This window comes from Zerene cesonia, chromosome 11, assembly GCF_012273895.1.
Source record: "Zerene cesonia ecotype Mississippi chromosome 11, Zerene_cesonia_1.1, whole genome shotgun sequence".
NCBI classification, from domain to species: domain Eukaryota; kingdom Metazoa; phylum Arthropoda; class Insecta; order Lepidoptera; family Pieridae; genus Zerene; species Zerene cesonia.
In genome coordinates, this window is record NC_052112.1 from 6780602 (window position 1) to 6803452 (window position 22851).

Consider the following 22851-nt stretch of genomic DNA (forward strand, 5'->3'; position numbering starts at 1 on the left):
AATTAGACCACTGAAGAACCGCCATACTGGTACAAATGACCTAGTAATTTGTGTCACCATCTCCCGGTCTATCAGTGATTCTTCGCATAATGTAGAACGACTGAGTTGAATAGGCAATCAACATTGGCCTTTGTATAGAAATAGCAAATTAAATAATGTAAATGTTTTGTAAATGATCAAGGGACGGCGATAAAAGTCTGCAAATACTTTACCGAAAATATAATGTTATCTTTTGGTGTCATTTACTAATACAATGTAAGATTACAGCATTCCTTCAGCAATCTATGCAGCTTATATACGATTAATGATTAAGTATGGTAAACACTGATTTGTTAATAAACGTAGACGGCTTGCTTACAAAAATCTTAGTTTCATTATCTTAATTTGATTAGATACCTAAATTACCTTATTTTGATGTAGACTAGGTATAATATATTTTTATGATTCAATAAATGTTAAGGATGCCCATATATACCTACTAATATTTTAATAAAGAGATAGGAGAAGTTTCACAATTGGTGATATTAGTGGCTTGTATAATATACTAGCATTCCGCCCGCGGCTTTGCTCGCGTAGTCACAGGTAAGATAGACTCGGGGCGTTACCAACAAAGTTCCCGTTTCCTTTAGATTTCCGTGTTAAAAACTATCCTATGTCCTTTCTCGGGTCTAAAACTATCTCTGTACCAAATTTCAACATAATCGGTTTAGCCGTTCTTGAGTTATAAATAGTGTAACTAACACGACTTTCTTTTATATATATAGAAGATAACTAAGAGTAAAATTAACGTTCTGAAAAGGTATGCCTTTTTTACCAACAACAAGATCTTCTTCTTCGACGTCGACGGTTGCCCAAGCACCCACTCGTAAATCCAAACCATAGAGCCAGTGCCAGTACAGCGAGGAGCCCCACTAAAAGTACACCTTGCACCTTAGGATCACAGAAATCTATTTCATTCTTTTTGTTCCCTTTAACGCCGCCTGATGATTTCTTTATACCAGATCCGCTCTTAGACATTTTAGTGGAAGACTTTTTGTCGACTATTTGACCCATTTTAATTTTGATTTTCATTTATGCAAATTTTGTTTAACCATTTTGAAACATGGCTGTACTCTTGTGTTGTTTGTTTGTAAAAGTTTTCGAAATATTGTAAATCTATCGACTTAAATCATGTTGGATGATATGACAAAATATGTCTGACTATTGTGCTCTTTAGAAGTATGTTTTGCACAGAAAACAAAGTGCAGATTTTTTAAAATATACGACTTGTAAGGTTTTATAAGGTATATTTGAATTGAAGCTATTCTGATTCTGATTACTAGTAGAAATTCTCCTCTATGTCTAGAGAACTTCATTTATCCTTGTAATAAGACTATTATGATGGTCAGAATAAAGCGTTTCGAAACAGAAGAACATAATATCCATTGATACACTTTAATATGCAGAAACTTCACGATAACGCGTGTTCGAGAGGGCATAATCATCTCTATATTGTTGACTCGAATTTGAAGAATATTTATATTAATTATCAATGCTATAATCCAAATGAAATATTGCTTAGCTTTATTGGCCTGAGTACTTACTACGTAGCTATTCGTCAAATTTTAATAGTAAAAAAAAAGTGAAGCCCCGTGTCCCTTACTGGGGTATGGGGCAGATGATATACATCTGTTTCACTGATAGATTTTCTTTACGGACAAGTAGGTGATCAGTCTTCTGTGTCCTGCCAGACCGAGACATTTTTTTACGTCCCCACCGGGAATCGAACCCAGATAATAAATCTACAGTACGTAAAGTTTATTTTTGTTATAGAACAACATTATTTGCACAAGAGAGAAATGTTTATTCATCATATTTTGACTTATTGATTCCCAGTATCTGTAATCTGCCTAATGTAAACAAAAAATTGACAGAGTCATAACTTTACTAAGGAAATGTCACATGTCACCTGTAACTAATGTCTATTGTCTAGTTAGTACTTAATCTGTGCCTGTGAGGCTTCTCGAAATCGACAGGGTTTCTTGATTGTGTTCCGTAGTTTTTGTGTCGGGGATCTTTTACGATTTTACAGTTATTAACAATATTAAAAAGCTTCGAGTTCAGCAGATTTGTGCGAAAAATTTAAATTAGAAACACAATGGGCTCTGAAACTGTCTCTACACCACCGTCGGTATCATGGGCGCAAGGAAATTCGCGTGTTTATCTGACTTTTAATGTTGAATGTGAAAAACCTGAAATAAAAATTGAAAAACAGTTAGTATCATTTAGAGGAATAGGTGCTCCGGAACAAAAATTATATGAAGTTGAAATTCCATTATATGCCGAAATTAACCCTGAAAAGAGTACTCAGGTTAACAAAGGGAGATTAATTGAAGTAGTGTTAGCCAAAGAAAAAGCAGATGGTGCATTTTGGCCGGCGTTAACTAATGATAAAAAAAAGCACCATTGGCTTAGAATTGATTTCAACAGATGGCAAGATGAAGATGAGATGAGTGCTTATGAAGGAGCGGACGACATGTTTTATAATATGATGGACAATGATAAGTATGAAAATGATGACACCAGCTCTGTAGAAGATGAAGATCTTCCTGATATAGAATAGTCCAATTAGCTTTAATATTTGTGAACTGGATTTGATTTTTTTGACATATCCGCTCATTAGTTTTTACTGTTTAGTGATTTATACTTGAACCATCACATTGTTTACTTAGCTGAGAAAATTTGGTATATTTTACTCAACCATTGGAAAGCATATAGTACAATTGAATCTTTTTGTATGTCTTAACATAAGCATATAAAGAGAGTAGCATAGCTAGTTTTTTATGATATGTGGTGTGGCATTTAAACTCATGAGATATTTAAACTTATTTTTTTTTTATTTCATCACTTTTTTGTTTGATAAATAAAATTGTTGAATTAACTTTACATAATTAAAAACCAATATGTTATTAATTTTAATAAAGATAAATACATCTTGTATTGGTGAATAAAACTTAGTTTTAATTTAAGTATGTTTCAATTTTATACCTTACTGTTGTACTAATAATAACATTTATACCTAAATCATTTATTATTACAAGATAAAATAGAACCTCTTTAAGTCAAACCTGGCATCAGAGGTGTCAAAAAGACCAAGTGCGTTTCCAACTTATAGAGGATTTATTCAGACGAGTTGAAATTTGATGTAAAGAGGCAATTCTCTTTAATTTTGATTTAGAAATGTGAAATATATAATGTTTGAGATACAGAGGGAAAGTATGTGCTAAAATGGCTTGCAACTCTGATGTCTGAGATGTGAGGAGATTTGAGACATAAAATGAATCAAATACATCATAACAACAGAGTAAGTATCATAGTTACTGGTAAGAACAAGGTGTAGGTAAAGCTCAATTTATATGTACTGTATATGTGTAGGTGATATAAAGCATTGATGAGCAATATATTTTTTGCAAAACCAAATTATTATATATTATTTATAATATGCCTACTTTTTGATCTTACTTTGTTGTGTTTAAACTTTGTTAATGCTTTTAATATTGTTATTTGTTTTTTTTTTGCGACCCTCCTCTAGCTAATTTTTTTGCAGTATCTATTAACCTTACTAGTCTTTTTTTGTGGGGAAATCTTGCATAGATACCCACGTAACCAAACCCTCAGTGTTCCGTCGAATCACTTTCGTGAAGGAGCCACGAGAACTGGTTATATTTTGTCCGCGACCCCCTCGCAGCCGACAGCTCGCTACCGGGTCAAACGCAGAATCAGAGCGTCGAGACGTCCTAGGGCGTCGCGCCGCAAAGTTTGGAAAGCTCTGGGCGAGGCTCAATAAACCGAAAGTTAACGCAAGGTACACAGTACCATTCGTCAAGAATTAGCTACAAGAATACCTGCATTACATGGAAAAGGGTTTTGAAAATTGTGCTTTTACTAGTACCTACTAATCTACCATTCATAAGAACTATACATAGGAAGCTATCTAGAATTAGAGATTTTAATAATATTTGTTTTGTGGGATTTCTTTCTGCTTGGATAAAGGTAATAACAATTAAAAATAACATAAACAACCACAAACCGAGCCGAATTGGTGTGAGCCGATGAAACGTATCATTAAAATATGTTAAATACAATATGTGTTTATTATATATATATTTGCTGTCCCTTTATTAACGGATGCATAGAATATAAATTAAATGTTTAGCAATATAATTTGAAGAAATTAAAAAATAAAATTGATACAGAAAAGGGGAAATAATAAAAAACATCCATTGTACAGCTTAATTTTATTTACGAGGTTGACCTCTATGGCAATCACAATAATCATTCTCCAATTAAAAATAATAAACTTAAACTTAACAGAACGTAAAAATAAATTAAATACCTACATAGTATTAAAGAAGAAGAATATTTTAACTGAGATGCTTTTTAAATGGATTGAAGAGAAGCCAGAATAGTCTTACTAGTATAATATATACGGGGGCTGTAAATAATGCCTCTGCTATGTACAAAATTAATTATAGATAATGATCGATACAATATAAAATGTATAATGACATACGATTTCTATTGGCGGCTGGGCTGCAAATATGTCTATATACCACAAAAATCGGACTATGTACCTACACCTATAAAAAGTATTTACGAATTGATAACACATTTCTTAGATTAATTGAAATATAATAATAATAATATCGGAAATACTTTGGGGTCTAAAATTACTATTTACAATCTCATCACAAAATGTCGCAGGAGCAACAGGTAACCTTACTATTATTCAAAAACACGCATCTCGAATTCTGCACTTCACACAAAGCAGCGAATAATATGTGTTATTCATGTCTATTTTCACCTAAACTATACAACAACATTTATAGAAAACTAGCCTAATTCTTAACAGACATGGCATCGAATATTCATTTTCTATAACTAATGGAGCGCAGTTTGGTTAAATAAATGTATGATGATAAGTACCTAACTGCAGATTTCAATATAATTAAGGTCACTTAAATTACATGTTACATTATTACTTTTACTAAATGCACTATTCTACAACACCGCCGCTGTCAATGAATGTTTTCTTTGCAATTTGGTAAAGCTGTGCAGACATTTTTTCACTGGTTTCTTTTACCATTTTTGTGAAGTGACCTTCTGGATTGTTTAACAATTTGTATGGGTGATCGAATTCAACAAGCCGTCCTGCGTCCATTACCATCACACGATCTGAATCCATAATAGTATTTAATCGATGTGCTACAGTCAGTACAGTGCAATCAGCGAATCGTTTTCTAATTGTTCTTTGTATAAACTCATCCGTCCTGTAATAAAATTAAGAATTAAAATGTAATGAAATGAAAATAATAAACATCGGCCTGCTCTTGATCAGAAACTTTATTATTTATCGGAACAGATCTATTTTTAAAGAATAATATTAATAGTTATGATAAACTTACTTGGGATCTACATTAGCTGTAGCCTCATCCAATACAAGAATACGGTTACCGCGCAGGATAGCACGAGCAAGACAAACCAATTGCCTTTGACCAAGTGAGAAGTTTGATCCACCTTCAGAGACTTTGAAGTCCAGTGAAGGTATGGCAGATTTTAAGTCAACCTTTAAAAGATGATAATAATTATAAAAAATCATAATAAATGTTACATAAGTAATTTAAAACTTAAAGCATAATATACATGAGAAAATCAGAATGCAAACTTACAGCTTCAAGAGCTCTCCATAATTGTTCGTCATCGTAACAATCAAATGGATCCAGATTGTACCGTATCGTTGCTGAAAATAGAACTGGTTCTTGTGGAATGATTGATATCTTTGACCTTAATTCCTGCAAAAAGCAAAACAAAAAATCACATATTTTTTATAATAATCCCTGGAATAACATGAAGGCAAATTTTTATCCCGTTATTCCTACAAGATACGGACTTACGCGGGTGAAACCGCGGGGCGCAGCTAGTTTTTAATAAAAATGTAGTTACGTATAATATCGCTTTTGGAAGTAAGTTCATAAAATCTATTTAAGGACACTACACATTTGCAAAATGTGATATAAAGGTTTAATTGGTATTACTATAAAATAATTCGTACAAATGTGTTCCATGTAATAATTATACCATGTAATATTAGTATAATTACCTGCAGAGCCAAATTTCCAGTATCAACTCCGTCAATAAGTATTTCTCCTTCAACAATTGCTAGACGAAATAATGAGGAAATTAGTGAAGATTTGCCTGCACCTGTTCTGCCAACGATACCAACCTAAAATTTACAAATAGATCATGTCTTAAAGAACCACACGAAAAATAAAAATTGAAAGAGGAAGGTTTATATGTGTTAGAACAGCTATTAAACTACTCCGAAAGAAATATACAAAGCAATGGTGGCTCAATTGTGAGAACTTCGGACTTCAAAATCGATAAGTCCGGGTTTGTGACCGGGTAAGCGTGCAGGAAATAAATTGATTTTTTAATTTATCTGCGCATGTAGATAACATCACCACTGCTAACAGGAAAACATCGTGAGGAAACCGGCATGTCCAAGAATCAAAAAAGTTCGACGACAAGTGACATCTGCCAACCCGCACTTGGCCAGCGTGGTGGATTATGGCCTGAACCCTCATAGGAGGCCTGTGTCCCAGCAGTGGGAACATATAAGGGCTAATGATGATGATGGTAGGGCATATTATATATAGATACTTACTTTCCAACCACTTTCCAGAACCAAATTTAAATTTTTCAATATTGGCAAGTCTTCTGGCGTGTATTTCATGTAGCAATTTCGGAATTCAATTTGACCTCTTAAGGGCCAGCCTTTAGGTGTCTCTTGAGCTGTAAATTTAGAGAACAATAAAGAAATATATGTATATACATATTTAGATAGAACATTACGCTTAATTGTCATTTCTTTCTGTTTCTGTACATTCTAAAATAACTGATTTTACCTCCTTTTTCCCACTGCGGTTCTCGTTCAATGTGGGTATATTGTAGGATTCTTTCTACACTTGTCATTTGTGAAATAACTTCGGCAGTCTGTCGGACGCCAAATTGCAGCATTCCAGTAAGAATCAACGTTTGGGAAATAGCTAGACCCACATTGCCAGAGAAAATTGTTTCTGAAATAAAATAAACAATGTACATAGGTACATATAGATGTTGCACAATATATGATTAAATTTGTAAAAGTGTTTACTCATGTAATGTAATTACTTTTTAAAATACTTACTGCTGTCAATAACGAGGAAGGCAACAATGACGATGGCCAAATAAAGAACACATATGAAATCTAACCAAAACCCGAGAGTGACCCCGCTTGCCAGATAGCTACTCCATGTAGACGTGTGTATATCCTGAAATTATTAGAATAGTAATAACTCAAAAATACATTGAATTTAATTCAAATGGATTATTCTATCCAAAATCCTGTTTCATTAATTACATTGATTTCTTGGGTCCAGGAAGCAATTTTATAAAAACTATGAAAAATACTAATTACAACCATGCGCTGCCATATTGCAATTAAACGGGATGAATTCTTGAGGATATAATTCAATTCTGTTTGAAAACAACGTAATCGATTCTTTATTTTGTAACGATGAATACACTTACATACCATTTATATCGGAATTTATGATTAAGTTTCTAGTTCAAACTTACTTGAAATTTGTCAAATTCCTGAATCAACCTTTGCTGTGCTCCAGAAGATCTAATAGTGCTTATGCCATTAAGCGTAGCCGACATGTGAGAAAATACGGGACTCCTAGCTGCAAAAAAATTAAGAAAACGTGGTGAGTACCTATATGTAGTAACGTAATATTATGTTAAGTGGAAGAAAATTAATGTGTTACTTACTAGTACCCTCCAACCGTTTGATGGACTGTGCCGACTTCAAATAAATCTGCAGAATAATATAGAACAAAAGAAGGATAATAGTTGTCGGTAGCAGAGTCCAGACCAACGCAGCAGCATTCAATGCTAATATACTGAACATCACAAGGTAAATCTGAATGCATTCTAATAGGAAACGTGGCAGAAGTTCATCTAAAGCACCGATGTCTTTTGAAAAGCGATTTAAAATACGCCCTGAAAAAAGACACAGTAAATTCACATTAAATACTAAATAAAAAGTTCGTAAAATACTTACACAGAATTTGGAAAATGTACATGGAATAGTCGAAAGACGATTTTTTTGCCAAAAATAATATGACTGATGGGATTTCATGAACAATTTCAAAATTACCTGATGAATTGGCATCGAAAAAACGCATAACACCACGAAGCATAGAGTGGAACATGTCGTTATGAAGGTTGCGGGATGCAGTCATGCAAACTTTGAAGAACATGAAGGCTCTGGCTGTTATGAAGAATATACAGCAAATAATCAACGCCGTATACACGTACAAGTACTGAGAGGTGTCCAATGGCCCAATGTAGGCATGAATGTTCAAATCTAAAAAAAAAAAGAAATTAAACTTCAGACGTTGGTATTACCTCTGAGATATGACGTTGATTTTACCTTTGATTGTAAATCGTCGGTCGTTTATATTTATTCTTAAATGTTTCACATAGCTTATTTATTTACTGCTTCTATTTAGAGATATGGTTTAATAATTTCAAATAACATCAAGCGAATAAAAAAAAATCTTACTCGATTCTGCTTTAATTCCTGAAAAGTAACTTGTGAAACTGAATGTGCTGTTTACAGGAGCTTCAACTGCATTGTAATCTTTGTTTGTGCTATTGGTTTCCCGTTCTTTTAAACGTGTAACTTCATTGGTCCTAAAAGGTTAAAAACCTCTTTAAGATATGTTCTGAATTATTAAAAAAATGTACAATTTTTTTGTCTATTTGTATGGATACGTTACCAGAAAGTCACCCAATAGTCACACAGCGTAGCTGATAGTTGCCCAATTATGAGAAGAATGACCATAAACAACAGGCGACCAGTTTTTCCTCCAGCTCTGAGATATGCACCATAGACATGCCATCCCATAGAGCCCGATTCTCTCTCTTCTTCTTCCATTTCTTGAGCTGGGATTTCACAACCAGTTGTTGATTCAGTTAATGATGGTCGTCTCGTCGTGGACAGCTAAAAGTTATGTTCATTAGAACGTAACGCTCATTATCTTCAACTTTAAATTCATAACTTTTTTAGAATATACGTATTTACAATAAGTCCTTTTAATGAAATTGTTGCTACATTGGTGTTGACTTACGTATGTTTAACTATAAACAATTGGTCACTAGACGTCACTGAATGTTTTTTTTAGTATTTTTAGGAATACTTCATATTGTAAATACTTACTCTGGCGGAAGTTCTTCTCGACATTGGGGGAGGTTTCTCTGCGTCAGCTTTGGTATCGTCTTCCTGACTTGCCGATAACAATTTGGCGAAATCTTTACCCGAATACATCAATTCATTAAACGTGCCTTTGGCCTCAATTGATCCCTAAAAATATATATATTGAAACTCATATAGCTTTTTAAAACCGCTTTTGTCTTTGTCGTGATAATTTTAAGATAAAACTCAAGTTTGCATTATTCTTCTTACGCGGAAATACTTTAACTACTTCATTAGTTTAAGTGGTGTGTCTATGTTTCGAACCTAATCGATAAAGTACTTACGTTGTTCATAATAATTATGTAGTCGGCTGCCTTAAGATAATGTAACTGGTGAGTAACAAGTATGCGCGTTGTGTGACGTAGATATCCGTTTATGCATTCGTCAAATAATTGACGACCAACATGTGCATCTACAGCAGATAGAGGATCGTCTAAAAGATATATATCTGCCTAAAAGAACAAAAACATGTTAACAATAATTAAGTAATATGAATGTACATGAATACATGGGTGTAGCCAGAAGGATGGCTTTAGGCTTACAACCACCGAAATATTAAGATATTATAAATTAACTTTTGCACTACTTGATAATGGACTCTCAATATTCTTTACTGAACATTTTTCAGGGTTATAAGAGTTATTTCATGTTTAGTTAATTTGTGCGAATTTCGCCGTTCCACTTTATTTAACCACCTAACCAAAGTTTAACTACTCCCAGGTACTAATGATTTTTTGTGACTAATTATTTACATCTATATTTTTTAGTTCTTTGTTCAATCATCTGATAGGTTTTTAATATCATAAACTTCTAAGTAATAACTTACTTGTCTGTATACTGCCCTTGCTAAATTAATACGTGCTCTTTGACCACCAGATAGAGAGGCACCCCTCTCTCCAACTAGCGTTTGATCTCCGTGAGGGAACTGTTGGAAATCTTTTTGTAGTGCACAGACTCTTACAACCTGGATAAGGCAAGATACGTGTTATTCTCATGGATCGATTTTAAATTAATATACCTTGTGGTCATTGATATATTACCTCTTTGTATTTTTTAGGATTGTAAGGTAAGCCAAATAATATGTTTTGCCGAACAGTAGCGACGAACAACCAAGGTTCTTGGCAAGCATAGGACAAGGGGCCAGAAAGGTATATTCGGCCGCTTGTCGCACGTAATTCATTTAATAGTAACTGCAAAATTGAGCTCTGAAAATAAAACAGACGATCTAGAAATATGTAAAGACAAGAAAAAATAACTAGTATATGCACTTAAGTGAAAACAAAACTTTATGTATAAAAAAAACTTACTTTCCCAGATCCAACTGAACCAATGATGGCGCAGAGTTTTCCTTTAGGGACGTTTATGTTAATGTGACGTAATGTCACAGGACCATTTTCTATCCAATGAGCAGATACATCTTGGATAATGATGCCATCGTCAGAATTAACAGGTATAGAGCGTTGTGATGGGGCAATCAATCCTTTTTCATTGCAGTCAAAACCTGTATGATATGCATGTAAAATTATCATTTATTTTTTGCGGCTTCAATCTTCGGGGGCTTGTAGTTAGATCGAGGACTGAACAATAAATTTGCACATTTTCTAGGGGTTAAAATCTATAAACACACTGAAGTAGAAACAGTTTGACTGACTTTTATTATTATGGTTTAATCATTATTAATGTAAGTACTAGCTGTGACCCGCGGTTGAAACCGCGTAAGTCCGTATCCCGTAGGAATATCGGTATAATAAGTGCCTATGTGTTATTTCAGTTGTCCAGCTATCTACGAAGCAAATTTCATTGCAATCGGTTCAGTAGTTTTTGCGTGAAAGAGTAACAGACGCACACATACATATGCATCCATCCTCACAAACTTTCGCATTTATAGTATTATTATTCGCCAATAGATGCCAGGAAGAGTCATAATAAATTGGGACTACTCAAACGCCTCCTATTTGTTAAAAAAGTAAGTTTAAGTCGATAAAACACGAATATCACATTTTCTAAAAAAGATTCCTAGCTAGATCGATTTATCGCCCCCGAAACCCCCTATATATTAAATTTCTTGTATATATATATATATATATATATACAAGAATTGCTCGTTTAAAGATATAAGATTTAGTAATTATCCTATGACCTATTTACCTATGATGCTTTACCTTTTGTTCCTATAAGATTTATTTTAGGATTATGAATTTACTTAATGGTTAAAAATGTATAATCAATATTAAATATTTTAAGGCAATAGACAATTTTAAACATTTATCTAAGAGAAATTAAACATGTGATAATAAATGGCGACTTTAAAGAGAAGATATAAGAGAAGTTACCTAGTTGAGAGGATATTAATACCTGGATTGTAAATGCCATCTTCATCAATTTTTTTGAATGTGTTCGGGCAGAGATCCAATTCACTCAAGTTTTTAATTTTCTTATTGTCCACTTTTTCTACAAGTTTTGCGATATCTACTCCGGCTACACTGCGAAGATCTTCTCGTTCATCTGTATTATTTTAATGTAAATAATAAATATATTTTTTTCCACAATATTTGAAACAAGCATCTAAAAGACTGTATGTCCATATGCTTTTTCGGGACACCCTGAATTGATTTATCAAAAAAAAAAAAACATTTATATATATATACCATTTTGACAACCAGCCTTGACATCTTTATAAAAGTTATCGGACATTGTTGTGAATATCCTTAAAACATGTAAATGTATACTAAATACATTACGATAGACGACATTAATTGACAATAAAAAAATACCCTAGAAACAAACGTAAATCATACTGTTTGAAAAAATATTCTAATACGAATTTGCCGAAGTGCCGATGAATATAATAATGAAATAAATGGAAATTAATTTAATTATTACTGGAACATTTTATTTTTTTTTATGTCACAGTCGGCAATGGAGCTGGTGGGACGACTGATGGTAAACGCTACCACCGCCCATGGACATTTGTAGAGGCGTAAGGTCGATTGCAGACCTTAAGCTTCTACAAATGGATTGCCGACTTTAGATTGGGAAGGGATTAAGAAAGGACTAGGATAAAGGAATAAAGGAAAGGACTGGGAAAGGGAAGGAAAAGGATATGGGCCTCACATTTTATTGCTATGTTAGTATATTAGTCAAATACAGAGTAGTAACATACAACATTTTTCTCTAAATACCCATAATTTTTATTTGTTATAAACGGTAAAAAGCAGTATTAGTACACCAAACCCAAATAATTTTGCGAACATTCAATCCAGTATCAAATACGAACTGTCAAAATTCAGACGGACCACAAGACAAAGACAAACATGATGTATTGTATTATTTAAAATCGTACCCAATAATAAAAGATCTTGTATACGACGAACGGAGATAGAAGACTCTAGTAACATAGAAAGACTCATTGGCAACGTAATAGCTAATGAAGCTTGAAGGATGTTGAACATTTGTGCCATCGGGAAAGCCTGTGAAAACCACATTTGTGGTCAATACTTATTTTATTTAACTATATTGTGGACTACCAAACATCTATAACTACAAGATAACCCCTTCCAACTGTGTTCTATATTAGAAGAACAATTTTTACGCATGCAAAGGCTTTGTATATACAGCCGATACTGTCATAAACAGTGATTTAGGTTATTAACAACAAAGTCTCAGCTATAATTTGGACTTTTGTTTAATAATAATAGCACGACTATTAGCGTTCCATGCATAGATAGTGTTTCTGAGACCAGGGCAGGTCTCACATACCCAATAACATGAACGCCTCGAGGCGTTGTACAGATATCAGCGCCTCTGCCAAAAACGATACGGCATTCGACATTATTATCGATAAAGTGCCTTGTAGTGTATTGTAGAATTGCGCCAAAGGAAAAACCTGTAAATCAGATCACTAAAATTTTGCTATTCACTTACCTGTCGTACTTACACGATCTTAACGATTCGTTTTATCATTTGAAGGTAAGAAATATAGTTGGATATTAATAATTACTTAAATAAATCAAACTTGAGGGTAATAATTCCTTAATTTGTAACATTGAATGAACAAGTTTATTTGTTATAAAAAATACTTAATAGATTAGATAATTATTAAAACTTACAATATCCGCTGTCACTTGAAAACCAAATAAAGAGTATGAAAGCAGAGTTATGTACAGGGTCAATCTCTCTGTGAACACCATGAAACTGAGGTAAACACCTCGAAGGTAAGAAGCAGACGTGATGCAGTTAATCTCATTCTTGCGGGCCATGGCTACCACCTGTTCAAATGGTTTTTCCCAAGCATACATTTTGATGACCTGAAACGAAACAGAATTGTGTAATTTATACAAAAAAATTAATAGTACTACAAAGGTTTTTTATAATAACTGTTCTAATAACATTAATTCATGATTACCTGCATTCCGTTAATAATTTCGTCCATTATTCGAACTCTTTCATCTGTTTTGCAAGCTGTCTTCATTCTTAGTCTTGCTGCTAGTTTACTCATATAAGCTAAAATAATATTCATTATTAAAATAAAAGCCATACTATAGTGTAAATGAAAATATATATATATATTTTTAATATAAGCAATAAATCATATAAGTTAGCGACCGAGTTTATTTGTTATGAGACAAGGCCAAGCTTTGTGAAAACAAATATTGCTCGTCTTTTTTGAACACTTGTTCAAATTAAACCTGATGAATTTTCCGTCCAAATAGAAAAAAGCAGTTAAAGATCCATCTACTCTCATTGTGCAGATATAAAAGAGCTTTAGTAAACCGATAATACAGTTAATATTTAGGTACTGTAACTAAATTATTGATTTCTGTTCAAACCGCTTACATTGAACAGGTATAGTCTGCAGCACAATGCCGATGACTCCCACGATTGCTGCATAACCGATCTTGAGATAAATTAGATAGCAGACTAAAACCACTTGTAGAGGAAGCAGCCAGATGAAGTGAGTGTAGATGAATGCGTAGTCAAACCGGTTCACGTCGTTCGACAAAAGATTTACCACTTGTCCAGCGGTGGTCTGGGCTAAAGCTCCAGAGCTCATTCGCATTACCTGAGAACATAGAATTAAACAATACATTCTTGTTTCTTGGTCGTGATTTATTGTAATTGCTAGCCATACGAACGGTATTATTTTGTAAATATTATTATTTTTAGTGTATACTTCCGCGCGGCACAGAATTAAATTATAAATATCTTTAAAATCTCCTGTGAGTTGCTTATAATGCAACAATTTATTCTGTGGTTTTGATAAATACCTGCGATTTCTTATTGGTATTTAAATATTCTTTGAACGTCTGATCCTCACCTTTCTATAAATGAGTGAACACGCAGCAATGCGCACTTTCATTCCAAACTGTTGAGTGGAGTAGGTACCGTGATGGTTCAGGAAAGCAATCATTAATGACATGAAGATGACGGCCGATGCGCAGTATATGGCTTGTTGGTAAGTCATAGTGGAGCCTGGTTCCCAGTACGATAGCATCATACTCAATGCTACAGGCTGGAAAGGTCTGAAATGAGGAATTTAATTAATCCATGAGAATAAAGCGCTATTAAAATACGATCGATAGGAGACGCTATAGAGTTAAACCTTTTTTTACTCTATAAAAGGAACGTTAATAAATTTATTGTAGTATCAAATAAATTAAATTAAACATTTGAATAACCCCAACATCAGTTTGTGTTGACCGCTATCTTTTAATTATTTTTATGTTATTCTAATAGTCGATCCCTTTCATTTGGTAATAAAGGGAGCTGGGAAAATATACCTCATCAACACCTTTGTAAAGTTGTTGTTGTGACATTGTTAAGGCGGCTATCTTTGACAATCTTCATCAAACATAGCTCAGACTCACATCAATACCGACTAAGTCAGGAAAAAAAATACAATTTATTCATGAGCTACATTGCCCCGTAATATTTGCGTTGGCGGTTAGAAATAGCTTATTATTTGTTGTAGTAGGTAGTAGTTTACTCTTTTGTAGTAGGTATGTTAATCAGTATTATGTGGGGAATGAGACTATTAGTTATTCATTATATAAACGAGAGTATTAACAACAAAATTATTTATTATACGGTAGTTACTTGAGGATGAGAGCCTGTATCAGGAACATGACACCGGAAGGAGCATAACTCAACCAGAACGCCTTGGTCATTGCACGCAGAAGAGATGGTTTTCGTCCCTGTTTGCTTGCTAAAGCGATTTCTTCTAGCCATTTCCTGTAAACAAACGATGTACATCAATACAAAGCGTCATGTGATATGTTTGTATGAAATATTAAATAGGCTATAATCAGGAAATCTAGCGATCATCAAGTCACATTACATTCAATGTCACTAAGAATAGATAATAATAAAGCTGATTGCATCTTATCGACCTTAACCCACTGACGTGTGTCATTCTTAAAAAATTATTATATATCTGTAAATACATAGCAAAAATATATTTAACGTAAAACTAGAAGCAAAAAGCAATTAATAATACCTTTTGTAAAAGACCTCCACCTAAAGTAAAAAGTACAAATATTATCTAAGCTATTTAACATTTAAATATTAAGTAGTATTTAAAACGAATAATGAATTATTTAAAAAGTCAGCAGTTTAAAAACAAGTAATTATTATTTTTTTACCGTTTATACCAGCATTACATTATATAATATTTAAATTAACGCAATCAATCTATAACACATCAGGGATAAATGTAATTCCTGTGTAATGTTTTCATAATAATTTTATAATTGATGTATTGTGAGAAATCGTATTGCGCATTGCGGTTTCAATTTGTAAGCTCGAATTCGAACTCTATTTACTTCGTTTATTTTATAAAGACTGCTATCTTATGTGATGAAAAATGTTATTCGAATAAATAAGTATCGATTTTTATACTCAAACCATAATTCCGAACAAGAAAACTTTTAACTTTCACTTTATATATATAGAGAGTACTTATTACGGACTCGATCATAGTTTTTTTTTACAAATAATCAAATTCATAATTATTAATTAATCAAAACAAATATTACGAGCATGACCATGGAAAATAAGCCTTTGACTCTGAGAATCACTTGATTGTATTCATTGTCAATATCTTTAACGTAGATGCTGTCTACGAATAGTAAGACAAGGTTGCTAGAGATTCTTTGTATTCATACAATAAAATTATTTATTTTTTATTATAATATAAATTATTTATGTAAGAAACGTATGTCAGTCAACGTTAAAATCATTAAGAATAATATAAACATTTTGTTGACTTATTAAAGTACACAGTTGTTCCTTGCAATTAATTATTTACTGGAGCATAATACGGTTTGCATGTCGAACCTTTAAAAAACTGTACCTATAACGGGCTTTAGTATTATTTAGGTAGGGCGATAACGTATGGTTTCACCCTGAACTTGTTTTAAGCACCGAGTTTACTAACGGGACATCTTCAGTCGGGATATGAAATATAATTACGTTCGTATTTAATATTGAATTCGTACACAAGTGTTTATTCGTATACACATACAGCGAGGACGACTAAAAAAATAAAACCATGTTAAGCTTTTAGCAGGTTACGATGTCACGACTCATTCATGTGTGGCCCCGGTTTTTTGCCTACAAGTGAAGGAGGCAACTCGTTCAGTCTAAAAATTAAATATTTACTCTGATGTTGTATACATACAAGTAGATTCTAATAATCGACTATTTATTTTTACGTTACTTTTTACGTTATCAATCTAATAGTGTGTAGCTTCTTTTAAATAAGTAGGTACTTGATTTTCATTCCTGACTGACGCAACTTTTCCTTGATTTGAGGCAAGACCATGAATAATTTGTTTATTATCATTTTTATATAACTGCCCCACGTGTGGTCAATTACTAATAATAGATTTAAATATCATTTAAACATACTACGTGCAGTTCGTTCAAATATAGGTATCTTTATTTATCTACGATCTACATATACATTTTTGTTGAGGATAAATCAATTCTTCCCTTACTTTATATTTATATTAATTCTTAAAGTGTTGTTCTATAGTAAGTAGTGTATTTCTGCATAAACTCAACGTCAAACTTAAACTTACGTAGCGTAGTATATGCCTAATCTATACCAATATGAGAAGTTTGTGAATATTTGAGTTTGTGCGTTTGTGACGTTGTATGGGGTAATCTCTGAATCAACTGAACCCATGAAATTTTTTTTAACAATCTTTTGTTATATAGGCATAAGAATGCCGTGTTATCTATGAGTGTCATAGGTAATGTGTTTATTTTCAAAAAAGTACAGATCCTACGAAACTTGCAATATTGTGAATCAAGATCACATAAATTTGCTAAAAACTACAATATTTGATTAACGCTGCAAAAAACATTAACGATGTAAAAATAAAATGTTCGAACAATTGAACATATTTATAATATCAACATTATCTTAAAAAAAAAATCGTTTGGCGTTTGGTTTAAAAAAAAAATTACTCCTTTGCAGTGGTATGGCGGCCATTGGGAACTGTCGGAAAAGTATGGCAAGGTGATTTTCGTGAATGGCTACTCGACGATGATCAGCTATGCAAAAATTAGCCTGGTACAAATGGTTGAATTGTTTTATTTAAATTAATATATTCGCGTAGGTATGGCGGGCTGTAAGTCACACCCGAGAAGTATGGCATTACGCTACCGCCTACTTCTTTTTTCGACTATCTGAAAATACAAGCATTTTTGTGGAACAAATCGTTCGACACTCGTTATTTATCCGACGCGTTCGATTAACGCCCACGCGATTGGGCCGCCGGTGCGAGCGCTATGACCATCATTTTCCTTTTTGCCTTTACGTAATTAGACCACTGAAGAACCGCCATACTGGTACAAATGACCTAGTAATTTGTGTCACCATCTCCCGGTCTAGTAGTAGTTTTTTCTTTTATTGAACACCTAATTCATTAAAATGACGGTCGAAGTTATAGTCCCTGTAATAAGAGGTATTGCGCTGTTAAAAAAAAATAATAATAAGGAACATAAATGTTCGCGCGGGCGAAACCTCGCGGGTTAGCTACCTTATTTATAAAATTAAATAAATACATTGCTGGCCTTCCTATAAAGATATAAGGACGAAATCAGAAAATCCCGGACAAAGAAACAAATTATATCTGATGTCATTGTGTCGTAGTAATTTCAATCTCAACAACAAACTCAAATTTAAATGAGTTCATATAATATTATTTTGGTTCAATGGCGGTCCACGTTAACCAAGTAGAATTTTTTATACTGGTTGGTAGTTTATACTGGTCAGTTTACTATAATCTTTATGGTTTTTTTTTTAGGTCTGGAGTAGAGGTTAAATATTGCGCTTTCATGTGAAAACAACAATGATTGATGATACAAATTCGAAAATATGCTTATTCAATTCTGGGCGTGAAATAGTATGTAAATAATGTGTTAGTGAAAGCGCATTTAGTAACCGATGAATAAAATCGATAACCGGTATTATACGTACATTCCCGAGTTAGCGGCACACATCATATGTCAGCGGTAAATCTTATACCTTTAAACGAGCAATTCTTGTATATATATATATATATCGATCTAGCTAGGAATTTTTTTTAGAAAAAGTCATATTCGTGTTTTTTTTCCTGACATCTATTGGTGACTAATAATACTATTTTGCTTCGTAGATAGCTGGACAACTGAAATAACACATAGGCACTTTTTACGTTATTCCTACGGGATATGGACTTACGCGGCTTCAACCGCGGGTCACAGCTAGTCTATATTAACACGAGAAACTAATAGACGATAAAAGTGACGTTTTAATATGGATAAAGTTCATCTTTATTGTTATAACATAATGATTGGTATCCTTATAGTAAAAATGCAGTATTATTTTTATAATAGTATATTTTATAAGGAATATTCATGTTATTTCTTATATAAATGTATAATGTTGGTTAGCCTAGACTGTAAATATGCTCATTAATAAAAAACACATTTATTTAAATTATCAGTCAATTGTGTCTTGGAAAACGCGCAGTTGAAGGATTTTGGTGAATTTCTTGGCTAGACATCTAATTAATCAAATTGATTACACGTGTACAAAATTTGATCCTTTACGTTACTAAAGTTTGCCAATAAAGCACTATTTATTTCTAGATGTATTAGAATTGGTTGGTTTGTAATATACCTGCATGCTCAGAGTCCTCGTTTGGTGATACATTTGAATTAGCAAACAAACCTTATAATGATTGCATATTTCAACAGCGTCAGTGACAAGGTAAGAACTTGGTCATGTGATCACCATTTTTGTTATAAAATCAGTACCTTCACAACAATACTATCAATATTGAGCATATGTTTGAAATTTTAAGACATTATTTTAATTTGAACATCTATCTCTTGGATTCCACAGTGCACAATACATAAAAAAAGGTGTGTGTGCGATTCACACATGATAGAAGTGAAACTTCAATAAATCGTCAAAAGAATGAATAAAATAGTATGTATATTTCTGTCTCATTCTTTGCCGGCTTCATTCTACACATTTTTGTATTTCTGTCTCTTACCTGTCGTTTTTCCGTTGCATCAGTTTTGAAATCACAACGATTCTAAAGAAGTTTCACTTCAAAAGTTTCACTTCAATAAAGCCTATTATAATAAAACATCCATCTTGCTGTACCAACAAGGACATGCACAATGCAAAAGCGCTGAAGACAATTGGTGGTCTCATCACAAAGAAGAAAAATAATTATTTTTTCGTAATTTTTGTAAATGATAAATAAAAAATAGGGTAATGTGAATATTATTAACGTGTGCTGTTATAATTGTTGAATAACTTGGATAAATCATTTACTGTATAATTGTTAAAAAATCGGTTTTCAAATCAAATTAATCATTTATTTGCTTTTGTTTTATTCTATTTGATAATGTAATATACAAAAATATTGTTATAATTATGGTTCATTTGGTATTAATAATAGGAATCATAATGACAACAACATTTTTATAGATGATGACATGTCGGTAATAACAATACATTAACATAGCATCTATAGATGCTATGTTAATGTATTGTTATTACCAAATAATGGGAAAATAACTATCATCCGGTTTTGACAAGTCTCTTTCACTACAATTTGATAATTATGAAAATAATTATTAATAGTTATTTTTTGGCAAAATAAATACTTATCCGTACAATGCGTACTAGAAACATCGCTAATACCCACCTTAAACAAGCCGAGAAGGCACTTGATTATAAGACGCAACAAATATTGTTTTGTTCAGTTCAGTTTTGCAAGTAATACCTTAATATAGAGCCTGCAGTTCTTACTTGTAATAGTAACAGAGTTATTGAAGACACTAAAACTTACTATCCCAAATGTTCAAAAACACCTTTGTCTTAACCTCGATCGACCACTTAGTGTATTTATTTAATACGGTAACGGAATAGAGTCAGCTATGTCAAGCTGCCTGACACTAAAAAGTATTATATTTAATTTGGCCTTGATATAATCAAAATATACCGATTGTAACAACATGGATTTCCTAATAATTGGTTTAGTTTGATTTATTAATAAAGCAACCATAAATTCTCTAATTCCGTTATGTAATAATTGCTAATTAATGGATGTGTTTGTTTATGTTATAATGTTAATAATGTCAATAAAGATTGCAAATTGCGTCATTGCATAAAGCAAATTCTACAGAAATGCCCAAACATCAATATTCATATTACCTCAATGGAAAAAATAATACAGAGTGTTAAGTGATATTCCAGGTACCTATTGTAATGAAATCAGTTCGAAGAATCGAGGCAAAACCAAACTTGTTCACTGCTCTTTTATTTATTATGTGTGCAAACTATACGATATATTATAACATTGCATTCTCATTCAACTTTATATTTCATTATCATAATTTCTTTAAAAATATCAATTACATGGTGCTAAATAATTAAATATTGTCGATTGACACTTCTATATAAATAATAATTTTTTTACGAAAAAGGTCACCGCTGGGAGCTAAGTACAATACCAGATTCTAAAATGTATTAAATGACAACAATTTTCTATCCAATACAAAAAATGCACCAATCAGTTGAAAAATTACGCAGTTATCGAGTAACAAACCCAAAAAAAAGAAAATAAAAACAATTGCTTAAGTATACGTTGTTAGGTAGGGCCAGAAGATGAATGGTTTTTCCCTTTTTCTGTGTAGTAACGGCCAATCGCGTTTTGAGATATGTCTTATAAATAAGTTTATAGTAAGTTTTATAAATACATTGGATACATTTTTTTCATAAAAAAAGTTAAAATTACCTTATTGACCTTGTGTGATGTTTTCTCTAATTTTTTGCCGGATTGATTCGAACGAAACTTATTAACATGTATGGCCAGTTGTATGGCCTGCACGAGATGACTCCTCTAGTCTGATGCACCTGCACGTGACTACGTCTGACCTGAATACCTTATGTTTACTTTGCAAGCTCTGCTGTTTGACCGACTGATTGCTTACAGGCACTTAAAAGATTTTTATGTTCTCAGTAAATATGCAATATACTTTTTTAAGGTCAGAGGGACGACCGCGTCGCCCGGTACCGAACTGCGTAGAAATAGACAAAAAATGGTATTTAACACGAACCCTAATCACCATAATATGTATTTTAGATTCCAGTTTTTTGACATTATGGCCTTTAGTAGGTATATTCAAGTTCAAATATTTGAAATAAGTAATTTAGAGATGTTTAAAATTTTATGTGACATAATCAAGCTAATGTTATTAAAATTTTTAATGATGGGATAGTTGACATTATTATTATATATTTGGATAAAGTATTTATTATTCTTTTTTATTTTCTATAAAGTTTGATATAAGACTGTACGGTATAATAGTAATGTCTACTGTGCCGTTGAATTGTTGAGAATATTTTTACGAAAACTACTATACTATACAGTAAGATCGATAGACTTCTAACAGAATTCTCAAGAATTGTCTGACAAGTAGGTACAAGGTAGCTGCTTGAGTTGAGACGAGACACAAGAGTAGAACAGGAGGTTAAATTAATAATAGGTATATGGTTTTACTTTTTAAGTATGGTTAATATATAGCAAATTTCCAAATATAGAAAGTTGGTCGTGAACCTGGATTTTAAAAGTCGCAAGCTTTTTTCATATTTATTTGTCCTCATATCGATTTTACTACGTAAATAAGGATGTTGTCATATGGACTTGTTCGTAGCGAAGGTCAATACACCGTGTCAGATGACTATCAAAGTACTTACTGTGGGTACTTTATATATTTACGTTCTTGTGACAATAAGCCTCACTTTTGGAATTTTTGAAAGTGTGTGATTTCACAAAACAGAGTTTGTAATTGTTGTTTGTGAATATATTTAGTATATGAACGACAAGAGACGCGGGCTTAGAATTTTTAGTGTATAATGTACATATACACTAAAAATGTTTATTTAATTTTTTGATATAGTTTAATCGATAATATTTTGTCAACAACGTTTGATATGGTTA

At 32.6% G+C, this 22851-nt stretch overlaps 2 protein-coding genes and 1 long non-coding RNA gene across 3 annotated transcripts in view; 1 reads left to right on the plus strand and 2 right to left on the minus strand.

Annotated features, from left to right (window-relative positions):
• Nucleotides 1–1181, minus strand: part of LOC119829957 — a 3140-nt gene extending 1959 nt beyond the window's left edge. Inside the window, exon 1 of the long non-coding RNA XR_005287827.1 lies at nucleotides 815–1181. This is a non-coding gene — a long non-coding RNA (uncharacterized LOC119829957). The remainder of the gene's footprint in view (nucleotides 1–814) is intronic.
• Nucleotides 1182–1950: 769 nt separating this feature from the next.
• On the plus strand, nucleotides 1951–3008 carry LOC119829956 (uncharacterized protein CG16817-like). Its single transcript, XM_038352704.1, has one exon. The coding sequence runs from the start codon at nucleotides 2138–2140 to the stop codon at nucleotides 2600–2602; it is 465 nt and encodes a 154-aa protein (XP_038208632.1). The 5' UTR covers nucleotides 1951–2137; the 3' UTR covers nucleotides 2603–3008.
• A 1250-nt stretch (nucleotides 3009–4258) lies between these two features.
• LOC119829954 (multidrug resistance-associated protein 4-like) overlaps nucleotides 4259–22851 on the minus strand; it is a 30316-nt gene continuing 11723 nt past the window's right edge. The window contains exons 2-25 of the mRNA XM_038352699.1: nucleotides 15437–15571; nucleotides 14658–14862; nucleotides 14177–14402; nucleotides 13746–13843; nucleotides 13450–13647; nucleotides 13100–13226; nucleotides 11696–11845; nucleotides 10648–10841; nucleotides 10381–10545; nucleotides 10167–10304; nucleotides 9625–9792; nucleotides 9305–9448; nucleotides 8865–9088; nucleotides 8648–8778; nucleotides 8240–8449; nucleotides 7852–8082; nucleotides 7657–7763; nucleotides 7226–7349; nucleotides 6945–7115; nucleotides 6704–6831; nucleotides 6140–6262; nucleotides 5709–5831; nucleotides 5445–5605; nucleotides 4259–5309 (exon numbers count right to left, since the gene is read on the minus strand). Coding sequence (XP_038208627.1) covers nucleotides 5036–5309; nucleotides 5445–5605; nucleotides 5709–5831; nucleotides 6140–6262; nucleotides 6704–6831; nucleotides 6945–7115; nucleotides 7226–7349; nucleotides 7657–7763; nucleotides 7852–8082; nucleotides 8240–8449; nucleotides 8648–8778; nucleotides 8865–9088; nucleotides 9305–9448; nucleotides 9625–9792; nucleotides 10167–10304; nucleotides 10381–10545; nucleotides 10648–10841; nucleotides 11696–11845; nucleotides 13100–13226; nucleotides 13450–13647; nucleotides 13746–13843; nucleotides 14177–14402; nucleotides 14658–14862; nucleotides 15437–15571 — 3955 coding nt within the window. The 3' untranslated portion in view covers nucleotides 4259–5035. The remainder of the gene's footprint in view (nucleotides 5310–5444; nucleotides 5606–5708; nucleotides 5832–6139; nucleotides 6263–6703; nucleotides 6832–6944; nucleotides 7116–7225; nucleotides 7350–7656; nucleotides 7764–7851; nucleotides 8083–8239; nucleotides 8450–8647; nucleotides 8779–8864; nucleotides 9089–9304; nucleotides 9449–9624; nucleotides 9793–10166; nucleotides 10305–10380; nucleotides 10546–10647; nucleotides 10842–11695; nucleotides 11846–13099; nucleotides 13227–13449; nucleotides 13648–13745; nucleotides 13844–14176; nucleotides 14403–14657; nucleotides 14863–15436; nucleotides 15572–22851) is intronic.